Below are 13,563 nucleotides of genomic sequence, written 5' to 3'. Positions count from 1 at the left end.
CACAGACAAGCGCGCAGGAGGGCCCTGCTGGTTGGAAACACAGTCTAAACAGTTGGATTTGGATGCAATTTATACCTATAGTGATATGTCAATGAAATATAATCAATTTTACAGTCTTGATACATGAGAAAGTCTGATACACTGATGGTGACAAAATGTCTCCAAATGGCACAATTTGGTTGTCCGCCTAAACATACCGGTACTAAAACAGGTACAAAGTTGCATTGGCTCACATTACTAGCATCTAATTTGGCACAAGTACTCATCAGACCCTGGAGTACTGATTCCTAGATGATTTGGGCTTATTCAGTCAGGTTTCCAAGCTGATATTCACTCTAAAAGCTGTAGTTTTTTTAGGCGGAGAGTGAATTTTAGATTTTCCACAATGTTCTAGCTCTATTTACTCTGACACAGTAACATATATTTTGATTCTGACTGAGTGTTCGCTTTCATTTGATACCAAGATCATTATGAATGCCCTTGTGATTGTGGAGATATTCTATATTCACTTTGGGCATGTCATTTCTAGCAGAAAACCTGAAAAATATGGCCGATAAGAAAAGGTTTTAAAGTCCCCAAACTATTCTACAAGTCAGATAGGACAGAGTTATGGTGACATTTCAAAAATCAATATCGTCTCAGGTGGATGGTGTCAATATGAGTGTGTTTACATAAGGGATCGGCCTTCCCTGTGGAAAAACCCTGTCAGTACATCTCATTTTGGTTCTAGGTAGAACTGCATATAGAGGAGTTCTTGAGCAAAACCTAGTACTACTTTAATAGCTACTGAATACTGTGAAGGTAAACCTATGTCATGCTGTTTAGCTCATTCCTGTGTATTTCCAGCGCCATGCCATCCACCAGCTCCACACCACCGTCACCGTGCTGTCCAGCAGGCTCGTACATACTGAGAGATCACCTTCCCAAAGGCCAGTATGAGGACCTCGTCCAACGGAGAGCAGAGGAGTACAGGAAACATCTCCTCAGGTGGGAGAGATGGCATTTAGAGTGTCACAGAACATTCCTGTCTCTAACTGTAGGCTTGTTATGAGGGCAGGATGGCATTTATTATGGTGTGTGTGTGTGTGTGTGTGTGCATGTACGTGTGCGTGTGGGTGTGGGTGTTTACACGTGTGTGTTCACGTGAGTGTGTGTGTGTGTGTGTGTGTGTGTGTACACATATTTGAATTAAAATCTACCAAATATAACATCTGTCTCTTGTAGGACCAAGTCCAGTCTGAACAGGCTGCTCTTCGCTCCGTCTAACTCCCCTTTACAGTACCCCATCCAGGGATTCACTGTGGTCCCTCTCCAGAAGAGCCTCATACCAGGTCACACACACACACACACACACACACACACACACACACACACACACACACACACACCACTAGTCATTGTTACTTCCTAAACAAGTTATCAATGGCATTTGTGGAAATGAACAAACTTGTTATTCAGGTAACTTTATTTTCAACATCATTTCAGGTTTAGCTCTGCATACAACAAAAACAAATTACCAGGTTGGTTGGAAACTCAAGGGCCTTCAAGGGTCTTCGTCGCTACCGGGTGTAAAAACAAAACGTTAGTTGGTGATGGTTTTCAAACCTGGTTTCAGTAATGGTTTTTCAACATGGATATTGAAAATACACTGAATGAATGAATGATCAATACATGCCTTTACTGAAATTATGCCTATGTGCAGCAAAAATCACTATCAATGTCCCATAAGGATGGCTGCAGTACTCTTCAAACCTGTTTATTCATGTTAAGATCTGCAACTCATTCATTATGATTGACCCTTATAGTACAGTGCTTAACTTTTACTGTCTATGGTGGGTCTCATCCAGGAAGTATAAGATATCTATGGTGGGTCTCACCCAGGGAATATAAGCCTATGGTGTGAGCCCTGTTCTGTACCTGCAGGTGAGTGTTCGTGTGTCCAGCGGTGTCCTGGCTGTAGAGTACCCTGAGCCTGGCCAGGTGGAGGGTCAGGGTCAGGGTCGGATCACTCTCCAATCCCCCAGCCTCGCTGACCTCAACAACCTCCTGGAACGACTCACCTACACCAGCACTGTGTACCACATACACACTGGAGACCTGGGTAAGACCTGGGTTAGAACTGGGTTAGACCTGGGTTAGTCCTGGTATAGCCCTAGGTTAGACCTGAGTTAGATCTGAGTTAGACCTTGGTTAGATTAGATTAGATTAGATTCAACTTTATTGTCAGAACAGAGTACAAGTACAATACAACGAAATGCAGTTTAACATCCAATCAGAAGTGCAAATAGTGATATAAGGGCATGATATAAATAGAACAAGAGGTAGTGATAGGTAACGATGTAATATACAGTACGTGCAGAGGTAGTATTGTAAGCATCAGTATAGTCTCATCCCCCAATCTTGTGTGATCAAACGTGATCTAACATTGTACCCTGACTGATCTGTTACGAGGCAGCCATGTGCAACAGGGCAAATAAAGTGCAGAAGAATGAAAATAATAATAATAATAATAATAATAATAATAATAATAATAGCTGGAACCATAGATGGTGACAAACTGTTTCTGGTTGGTGAGATATGACTGAAACCAGGAAAGGACCGTACCGGTGAGGCCTAAATAGTCAGATAGGCGGTTGAGGAGGTTTGAGTGGGAGATGGTGTCGAAGGCTGCTGAAAGGTCAAGGAGGATGAATAGGCTGATGCTGCGGGCGTCGGCAGCAATGAGGAGGTTGTTGGTGACCTTGATGAGGGCGGTCTCTGTGCTGTGACGTGTTCTGAAGCCGGACTGAAGGATCTCAAAGAGCTCATGGTTGGACATGTGCTGGTGGAGTTGGTACACTTCCTCTAGCCAAATGCACTTTGTTGTTTTAGTCACTCTGGGTAAATGTGTCTGCTAAATGAATGTAAATATAAAAAGAAACCAGGGGCCTGTTTGAATGTACTTAAAATATATCCGTACATGATTAGACTTCTCTTTTCACTCCTCTCCTCTCTCCCCAGCTCACTTCACATATGAACAGCACGAGGCAGTCTTCCCCATAGTCATCCAGCGACCATCGGTTCCTGTTTTATATGACATGGGAAAAGGTAGATCATTTTAGTAGTGGATGTCCAGGGGTGCCCAAATTGTTGCACCTGACTGTAATGTCATTTGTAACCAACGTGACAGCAGTGATCGTATTATACTTTGCTCTAAAATCTGATTGAAGAGGACTAAGAATTGGATAACTTGAAAGGTGTGACTTAAGTTGAGTGTTCGCTAATGTTTCTAAAATGTTTGCCAAATATGAAAACTTGGAGATTTATGTAGGGGAGTCACATGGGCAGTCTTCCAGGCCCTAGGAAAACTACCAGAGGCAAGACAGAGATTTATGGGTTAGTTGTTAGTGTCAAGAAGGAATCCAGTTTATCCAGTTTATCCTCATTCATTGCGTGCCAGTCAATCTACCATATTCATACATGAATTTGGAGCGTCAGAATAACCTCTCTCAAAAGGCCACAATGTTCATTTAAGGCAAAAAAAATGTTTTATCAGAAATTGTACATACAGTGTCATTCAATTTAATATGGGAAGGAAGTGAGGTACTAGATTTGCCATTAATGGAGTTTACTGCTTTCAACAGACCTGTATCCTTATTGTAACCTGTTACCACATTTACACCCTTTAAATCCACTGCAACGTGATCTGTCCCTGTAGACATCAAAACATTTACAGGAGGCTGCAATCCGTAACTGGACCCTCTAAATCAAAAATCAGATTAAAAGACCCGAACTACCCACTGTACATACTTTGTGTTTTGTCCCCCGCCCCCACCTGTGGTGTATGTCCCCACCTGTCCTACCCGCTGTACATACCTAATGTTTTGTTGTATTGTTCTTCCCATGATGGATGTATGTTTATCTTGTAGATAGTACTAGTTATTTGTCTGTATTATCTTGTAGATAGTACTAGTTTTTTTGTCTGTCTTACATGTAACGATGAATTGAGAATCAAGGACCCCAATTGAAATAAGCCAGTGGCTTTCTTGGGTTTTTATCCTGTTAGTTGACCTTGTATGTAATATGTACTTTCATGTACCTACTTCTGCAAATCTTCTAATAAAGTTTTCAATCAATCAATCAATGTGAACTGATCTTCAATGAGTCAAAGGGAGGAAATATTGCAAATATTAGTTTTGACCTTATGCCATAAGGTTTATTCAAAATACAGTCTAAATTCATTAACCATGTTAGACCAAAATATTGACATCATTCTACACTTTGTTTATTCGTGGCAAATGGCTGTCCTGTAAGGACTTATAGGATTCCTGAACCAATGGATAACAAACAGGACCAGTGAACCGCCGACCTTGCGATCATTAGATACCGGCTCTACCTCCGGACCTACAGCCGCCCCATTCATATATATGATATGACTACTTGCATACTACTGATTACTTGTACTGAATACTTGACCACTTGTACTGTATTATATTGCATTTCATCTCATTGTACGTTTTGCACGTTAATTTTTGTACTACACAGTATAATAAAGTAAAATAAGTCATAATATTGACTTTATTATTGTGACTTGTATCTTGATGCTGCAATGCCTATGTTGAGGAACCAAAGCCAAAGAATTTTACTCTTGTGTACTTGTACATTGGGATGTAATAAAAGCGATTCTGATTCTGATTATAGACTAGAGGGTGTAACACCATGTCTATGATGATCAGGAAGTAGACTCAGTCCATTGGGATTCCTGACGCTCGCACACTCACACACTCTCTCTCTCATCCACACATGGCTCCTCATCTCCTCCCTGGCCTCTGCATCAGAGAGACTTAAAGGTGCTGAGATTCGTATTGGTAACTCACTGGAGAACAACGGCAACAACAACCCCAGGTGATGCATGCAATGTTTCCACCTGCCAAATGCGGAAGACTTCACACTTTGATTTGAATACATCTTTTATTCTTATCCATGCCAGTGCATTTTTTTATGGATTTGTTACATTGTTGAACTGACATTGATCTTTTTTCCTCTGTGTCTCTCTCAGATGTGCTGTCATCTCCCTCATCCCAGCAGGGCAGACCTCCACCTTCCAGTGTAACATGGAGGGTCGCTATGTCAGTGTGGTCATCCCTGGCAGGAAAGAATACCTTACTCTGTGTGAAGTGGAAGTATTTGGCACTCTTGCAGATAACATGGACAAGTGCCCTCCATAGGTTTATGGAAAGAGGAAACCTTTTGTCGTCTTTTAGCTCCATACTCCAACTGTTTAGATTTGAAATCAAGCAATTACTATGAGGTTAAAGTAGACATTCTGAACTTTAATTCAACCCTCATTTTTTACCCTTTAGATATGACAACCCTAGTACATTTGTTTAATTGTTTATTTAAACGGATCCCCATTAGTCATCACCATAGTGAGGACTATTCTTCCTGGGGTCCACATGAAAGACAGACAGTCAAACATAACAAAATCAATCAACAAAGGAATAATTAAAATACATGAACTAGTTGTTAATCCATATGCTTATGCAACCTATAAAGTACCGCTAAATAGCTTGTTTCGTTATTTAATGCAGAGCATTAGAAAAGAGGGAAAAATCAGCTGACGAAGAAGAGATGAATTCTGATGTCTATTTGCAATTGATCCTTTTTCCCCTTTCATTAAAATGTGCTGAATAAGTTTAAATGCTTTAGTGCTTCCTGGTAAATGTGGATTTGTATCTTAATGGCACAATCTGGGATAATGCTGTTCAATAATCATTTAAACTCCTGATACTATATGCACATCGATTTTTCTATTTCTATTTGCCTAATAAATAATTACATAATGAGTTCAGTTCTACTGTCTTACCTTGTTAAACCCAATATATACAATTATTTCACGTCATTGTTTACAACATCTGTCACAAGACAATGACCTGTACATGTCGTCAACAAGCATTATTGATAGGAATGCATCTGTAAAAGGTCCAACGTCTTAATGATTTACAAGATATTAAGTGTAATTCCAGTTTATCTTGGTCTACTGAACTCTATCTAAATCTGCACATTGTCTCATTCTCTTTTAAAATAAATCAAAATACAGTAGATAGTAAACCAGAGAGAATCTGATACCATGTCTCACACACAACTGATTGCTGGTAAAGGATATCTCCTTTATTTCATTTGACCTCTTAGTATAAGCGCTATACACGGAACTACGTTCCAACGTTGTTGAGAATGACAACACAAACTCGCTAGTCAAGCCAAAATACTGCAACGCAATGGTTTCGGTGAGTACTCCCCACTGCTACCTAGTTAGCTATAACACTACTACATTGTTAGCAGGCTCACAAAGCAAGCTGTGTTACTTGACTAGCGATGTGTAATTGATTTTCAACAAAGCAGACATTTAAATTCAATTGGTTTGTGGCTTGTTATTGGTTCCCTACATTAAGCTTGGTGGATACACTTCTTTGTTTTTTTAAAGGTTATTTTTTTCAGAGTGGGGCAGTCCCACTCATATTTTTCATTTTATTGGATAGAGATAGTGAAGGTAGACAGGAAAGTAAGGAGGAGAGGGCATGTCAGCAGGGCATGGGCCGGATTCGAACCCATGCCGACATGGGCATATGTGTGCACTGTAGACCGCGGTGCTAGACCACTGGACTACCCCAGGCCACGGATACACTTCTTTGTTTCGGCTCCCCTACACCCCCTAGACGTAGACCAGTAAGATCTGTGAAACAAATAGTGAAAGGATCCATGACAACTTCTGGATACAGATCTATGAGAAGCTCGGTTAGGTTCACAGAGCTCCAGAACCTCACCTGAAACCAGCATTAACATGAATTACACACCGAACTAGTACAATCCAAAAACACAGGACAATGTGTTGTGACAGTGTGCCAATGGCCGCTGGCCTGAGCTAGATTACTTTTCCTGCTACGACTGGTTGATTGATGATTCACTTACTTAGTGAAATGTATTGATTGTAAGCCGCTTTGGAATAAGGCGTTTGCTAAATGCCAAAAATGTAAATGTATGAATGAATGAATGAATGAATGGTCTTTATTGTCATTGCTACAGTACAGGTACCAAACAACGAAATTTAGGAGGGGTGGCTCCCCTGGTGTTAGGAAAGAAAAAAAAAAAAAAAACGTTTAAAAAAATCACAAGGGAAGGAGCTGGTTTACATAAATAAAGGCTATGTACACTATCCACTATACTATACTGTACAGATAGACGACTAGGGTTGTCATATTGCACAATAGTGTTATTGCACATTTATTTAAAGTGTCGCAGTTTGCAGGCTTGAAATGTACATGTTTGTGCCTCAGCACTACACCTGATTTTTTCAGTCCAGCAGCTGCCATCAATCCGTCCAGACTGTCCAGGGCCCAGTCCAGGGCCTATGGCGTATGCAATGTAAAGGACAAAGACATCACTCTTCAGACAAGAGTCGGCTGATTAAATCACCTTTATTAAAAGATACAGGATGCTTGAATAGATTTGACACAAACATTTTAAGATGCAGCAATTGTTTACCACCAATCTGGGCGGGTGCCCACTCCAAACACAGATAACAAAGCAATTTTGATCAGACTGTGCCTTTAAAAAATCCCTGTAAATATCTGCAGTATCCTGGCAACCATCTAAATCTGCATATTGTGTCATTTTCTTCTTTAAATCACAATTTACAGTTTAATAGTCAAAACTAAAAAGGAGGGAAAGAGAATGTGATACCATGCAACACTCAACAAGCCAACATTACAGTTATTCTTGGTTCACGGTCATTTTGAATGGCATTTCATTATCTTATTCTGCAACACTGACAATATCATATCCAAATACTTTACACAACAGTAGGGACGGCCTGACTTTAAGGAGGCCTGGGGGGACTAAATTGATTAAATCCTGTATTTTATTCAGTTAACAATGTTTGCACCATTATCCACTCAAATTACACTTCCTCAAAGTAGATAGTCCAAGCATAACTGGGAATCGAATAGTATTTGAAATCTTTTGAAATACTTTTCTGTGCTTGATTGAGTTTGCCTGGCGCAATGGAATCAATGGTAGACTCAAGCAAATGCCAAAAGTTTTTGGAAACAATGGAAATACTATTGAGACGAAGGTCTGAGTCCAATAGAGTGTTTTATTTCAGTTTCCTACAGTTTGTTTTGGAGCTGGACCAGAGACGATGCCTTTATGTCATTTTCTGTACTGTACATAGTATGGACTGACACAGATGGACAGAACCCGGAAAACCATCCTCCATCTTGGCTACAAACATTCCATCAGAATGCAGACGACCATTCTAATCAGCATCGTTGCTAGGATGTCATTGTCATGGAACCTTCCGTGCCAAAATGGCATGCAGTAAGATCCTAAATCTCAAATCCAGTTTTTGGGCCTGTTTCCAGGCACAGATTAAGACTAGTCCAAGACTAAATCAAGCTTTCAATGGAAAATCTTGATTAGAAGATGCTTTGGATGGATTAGGATTATGCTAATCTGTGTCCAGGGACCTGACCCTGTACTCTATTGTCTATGGCATTGTTCTAAATGAGACGGGAGATGACAGAGGAGTCATTTGCTTCCACAGTACGTACAAAGTATCAAATACTATAGAACATGCAACTTCTACATTCATCCAATCACAGTCTGGTATTCATGGCTGGACACTGGGCTTCCTCACAGAGTTCACATGTTTACTGTAATATGGGACTGTAGGATGTTCAAGTTCATATGTGATCATTATGAATTGCTCATCTATAAGGAGAAATCATAGGTGCAAAGGCATAATAAATGATGGAAATCAAGCACCATGGCAATGAAGATTCGTTTTTCTTTTCTTTTTGTTGCAAATATGAAATCATGAGTAAGAAAAAAACAACTAACAATGCAAATTGGGTCGGATAACTTTCTAGCACTGTCACCCATATCGCCTATAAAATAATATCATTTTTTCATAATATTTATAGGATTATAAAAAATAAAATAAAAAAAACAGAAAGAAAACTCAAACATCAAAACAACTTAGACAGAGACAGACAACTGAGGCAGCAGTCACATAATAGGTGTGAAGTGTGTCACTGTAAGATCACAGGGTTGGGTGTTAAAAGAGAACACACACACACACGCACAATAGTTCCTAATAGGTAGTCTATTCTAACAAACAGCGGCTATCAACAGGGGGCTAGCCTGAGTGATGGGGAAAGAGTCCAGTCTGGTTTATGATGTTTTGTTAGCAGGGGGAGGCCGGTGGAGGTAGAAATTGGAGGACGGGCTCATTGTAATGCATGGAACAGCATGAGGAATGGTATCGCACACGTGTGATTGACACCATGCCTCGTTCCGTTCTGTGCATTACAATGAGCCCGTCCTCCGATTTCTACCTCCGCCAGCCTCCCCTGGTTGTTAGTTTCCGTCTAGGGATGTAGGCCTGCAGCCACAACTAGCAGCCTCGCCTGTCCACTACAGGCTACAGCCTACTGCGCGTGTGTGACTCTGATTAACTGTACATAATATCGTCTCTATGTTGTTCCTGTGTCTTTCTTTCGCTCTATCCATCGCATCTATAATCCCTCCATCTTCGCCTTAGCTACTGAAGTATGTTGTGGTTCTTCCTATATATGTGTTTCCTCTCCAGGGGAGGCTGGTGGAGGTAAGAATCGGAGGACAGGCTCATTGTAATGCATGGAACGGAATGAGGAACGGTATGGATCGATCAAACGTGTGTGTCTGTTTGATACCATTTCTTGTTCCATTCCGTGCGTTACAATGAGGCCGTCCTCCATTTTATCCAACATCCCTCCGTCTCTCTCGTTGTTCTTGAGTAAGTACTGCATGTTCACCACCACCACTGTAACGGCCGTATGCACAAGCCCTCCTAGAATCCTGCGTTGTTACTTTCTAAGGGTCTTTCAGAAACCTTGCATCTGTCTACTACTCCTTCTTCACCTCGTTCTAGACTGATGATCCTAACTTCCTGCCTAACTTCCTGCTTTTGTTCTACTGTTGTATAGGTGGGGCTGGAGGGGAGGGGGGGGGGGTGTGGAGGGGGGGGTGAGGAGCGGCCCCTCTCTACTCGGGGGAGGTACAGGGGTGAGAGGGAAGGTGTAAGGAGAGACCCCAAATCTCTACTGTAAGAGACGGGAGGAGGGGGAGGGGAGGAAGCGGGCAGGGGAAGAGAAGAGAGAGAGGGGTGAAATAGGGGGTGAGGCCAGACCCTCTCATTTCCTCCCAGTCCTTCTTGATGCCCAGGTTCCCCTCATGTGGGGGTGAGAGACGGGGGAGAGGGGTGAGAGAGAGAGAGGGTGAGGCCAGACAGGTAGGGGAGAGAGAAGGGAGGGAGGGAGGAAGGAGGGGGAGAGAGATAGGGTGAGGCCAGACAGGTAGGGGAGAGAGAAGGGAGGGAGAGTGGGGGAGAGGGGTGAGAGAGAGAGGGTGAGGCCAGACAGCTAGGAGAGAAAGAAGGGAGGGAGGGAGGGAGGGGGAGAGGGGTGAGAGAGAGGACAAACAGCTAGGGAAGAGAGACGGGAGGGAGGGAGGGAGGGGGAGAGGGGTGAGCGAGAGGACAGACCCTCTCTATTCGTCCCAGTCCTTCTTGATCGCCAGGTTCCACTCCCAGGAGAGGTGGTCCGTCTTGTCGTCGTCTGTGAAGTAGGACCTGATGTGGTAGTTCCCCCGGACCATCATGCCCTTGGGCGCCTCCTCCACCGGGGTCATGAACTCATGCTCCTCCACGCGCGGCCCATAGCTGCCCACCATGTACACAGCCTTGTCCACTGGCAGACACAAAATGGACGCTCAGTTGCACCGTTTTGAAACAGGTTTTAGGTTGAAGAAGCTAAAACTGAATGGAGGCTCAGATACTGTACACAGCCATGTCCACTGACAGACACAAAATGGACACTCGGTTACAGTTTCTAATCAGGTTTTAGGTTATATGTTCTGGTGAAAATGTCAGCAATTCGCAAGTCATGCAAATGACCAAAAAGCTCTTTAATGTTCTTTTTAAAATGTGTATTCCTGTGTGTATTCCTTTTTAAAAATGTGTATTTTTTCATATTAGGAAAGTTTTAGTTTAAGTTTGAAGAGCCCACTCAATATAACAAACAACAGTTTTAGGATCACTAAATACTTAATATATTATATCATTAGTGAATTGGATTCACTGTATCATGTCCCGTCCTACTTCAGGCTACTACTATGTTTTAAGACGTGTTCAAAAGCAAGGACTGTGTGATCATCTAATTATGTGTTACCGTAGTTATTTGTTTTTAGCATGTTGATGTTCTATCAGCATGGTGTGATAACTGCTAAACATGCAGTTAGATGTTCATAGCAGTGTTCCTTGTTAGCAGCCAGCTAGCTACCAACACAATGTTTTGATTCAGCGTGAGTTTCTCCCTCCCTAGTATTTGGTTTGAGGTGTACCAAAATTCAAATAAGCATATCTTCTTCAACTATTTTCAAATCTTAATGTATGACACATAATTTGAAAGCGTACAAATCTACACCTTCATAATCTGGAAAAAACTGAAAAATGACCTTGCCCTACGTGGGGACTTTTTCACCAGACCCTGTCACTTTTAGAAACTAAAATTGAATAGAGGCTCATATACACAGCCTTGTCCACTGCCAGACACAAAATGGATGCTCAGTTGCATAGTTTCTAAGCAGGTTTTAGGTGTATGTCGGGGAAACTGTAAAACTGAGATAAACAGTGAGATGCTGGTTTAGTTTTAGATGTATGAGGGGACACAGCACAGTTGTAAAATGACCAAAAAGGTTTTAGAAATATATTTTGTCTGGACTCTCTATGTTTTAGTCAACTTACTGCTTTAAAGGCTACATTAAGATGTCATGACGTGTATAACTTAAATCGAGGACCTCGAAAAAATGTGTAATGTTGTATTTTTGTAATTGTTGTAAATTATATGTATACAGGGCTCCCTTGATCTCAATGACACTTCCTGTTAATATAACGGTTAAATAAAAAAGAATGCAGCGTAGTGATTTAGTGTTATTGACTTCAGACAGAAGTGAGAAGTGTCCTGTTTGGACCTGTGTTGTGGAAAATACAAAAAAAAAAGTGTCCTTACCTCTCAGTCCTTTCCTGTACGTCAGGTGAACGTACTTCAGCCCAGACACGATGTCTCTGTTCACCTGGCAGAAGAAGCAGGAAACAGGGAGATCAGCACTAAGAATATAATATAATAATATAATAATAATAATAATAATAATAATAATAATAATAATAATGAGACACTGCTATCTCACTAGTATTCAAATGATATAGTACCAATATACAGCCTCATTTCTAAGTAAATACCCAGCACACAGCTGAGTGTAACCTATCCCTTTTTCACAGGCTTATTGCCTAGCTTGCAGTTGCACCCTTCCACCACCAGGTGTCCTCACCACGACGCTGAGTCTGGCTGTAAAAAGTGTTTGGTCATTCTCAGCACATCCTCCTTCCCTTCAGGGTCAAGCCCCTCAAGCAATGCCCTGCTATCGAACTAATGCCAGCACTCACTACACACAAATACACACATACATGCACGCACACATACGCACCCATACAAACACACACACACACCCACACCCACACCCACACACACACACCCCCACACCCCCCCCCCCCACACACACACACACACACACTGCCCTCCTATCATACTAATGCCAACACCCAAAACACAGAGAGAGAGAGAGAGAGAGAGAGAGAGAGAGAGAGAGAGAGAAGAGAGAGAGAGAGAGAGAGAGAGAGAGAGAGAGAGAGAGAGAGAGAGAGAGAGAGAGAAAGACTATACGACTATATCACTGTTTCACTCCTTGAGGAGTCCATCCCTGGTAATCTGTTATCTCGCATAATAGTGACCAAACACACATAAACTGGATGAGAATCTAGAACTGGCCATGTTATGAATATACATACACACACAATAAAAATCATCGATCACTCTCATGTCTTCAACAGTTCTCACAGGGACCTCTCAAGGCATTCAACATTCACATCTACGCTCCAATTCACCTCAAATGCCCCCTCAACTCCAGCTTCAACTGGAAACATCCACTCCAGTTTCAATGGTCTTTTCGGTGTATTTTTCCAGGGCTATTTATAGGTGACATTAGCTGGAGGCTTGGGAACGTTTCAGTATGTTTACTGCACTGGGACAGGATGTGGAGGATGTGAACATTCATCATACAACCCTCTGAACTTCAGAGTCGTCATCAACAACATTATCTGTCTGTCTGTCTGTCTGCCCTTCCCTCCATCCGACCATCTTTCTATCCAGCCATGCATCCATCCATCCGTCCGTCCGTCTGTCTGTCTGTCTGTCTGTCTGTCTGTCCACCCCGCCGGCCATCCATCCATCCATTCATTCATCTATCCATCTGTCTATCCATCTCTCCAACCATCCATCCATCCATTCACTCCCTCCCTCCATAAATCCATCTATTCATCCCTCCCTCCCTCCCTCCCTCCATCCAATCATCCATCTTACCTTGAAGTGGATCTTGACCCTGTAGTCCACTCCCTCCTTCATCGTGAAGCTCTGCTTCTTCAGAGTGTCC

General features: G+C 42.0%; 1 protein-coding gene across 1 annotated transcript in view; it reads right to left on the bottom strand.

Moving 5' to 3' along the window:
- Nucleotides 1-10,566: 10,566 nt before the first annotated feature.
- arhgdig (Rho GDP dissociation inhibitor (GDI) gamma) overlaps nucleotides 10,567-13,563 on the bottom strand; it is a gene marked incomplete at its 3' end in the record, with an annotated part of 10,046 nt that continues 7,049 nt past the window's right edge. Inside the window, exons 3-5 of the mRNA XM_080523904.1 lie at nucleotides 13,494-13,563; nucleotides 12,087-12,150; nucleotides 10,567-10,766 (exon numbers count right to left, since the gene is read on the bottom strand). The exon at nucleotides 13,494-13,563 is cut by the window's right edge and continues 7 nt beyond it. Of these exons, the coding sequence (XP_080380030.1) occupies nucleotides 10,567-10,766; nucleotides 12,087-12,150; nucleotides 13,494-13,563 (334 nt within the window). The remainder of the gene's footprint in view (nucleotides 10,767-12,086; nucleotides 12,151-13,493) is intronic.

Source organism: Nansenia antarctica (genome assembly GCF_963989245.1).
Source record: "Nansenia antarctica genome assembly, chromosome: 2".
Classification (NCBI taxonomy): Eukaryota; Metazoa; Chordata; class Actinopteri; order Argentiniformes; family Microstomatidae; genus Nansenia; species Nansenia antarctica.
This window is presented reverse-complemented; position numbering and strand designations above follow the sequence as displayed.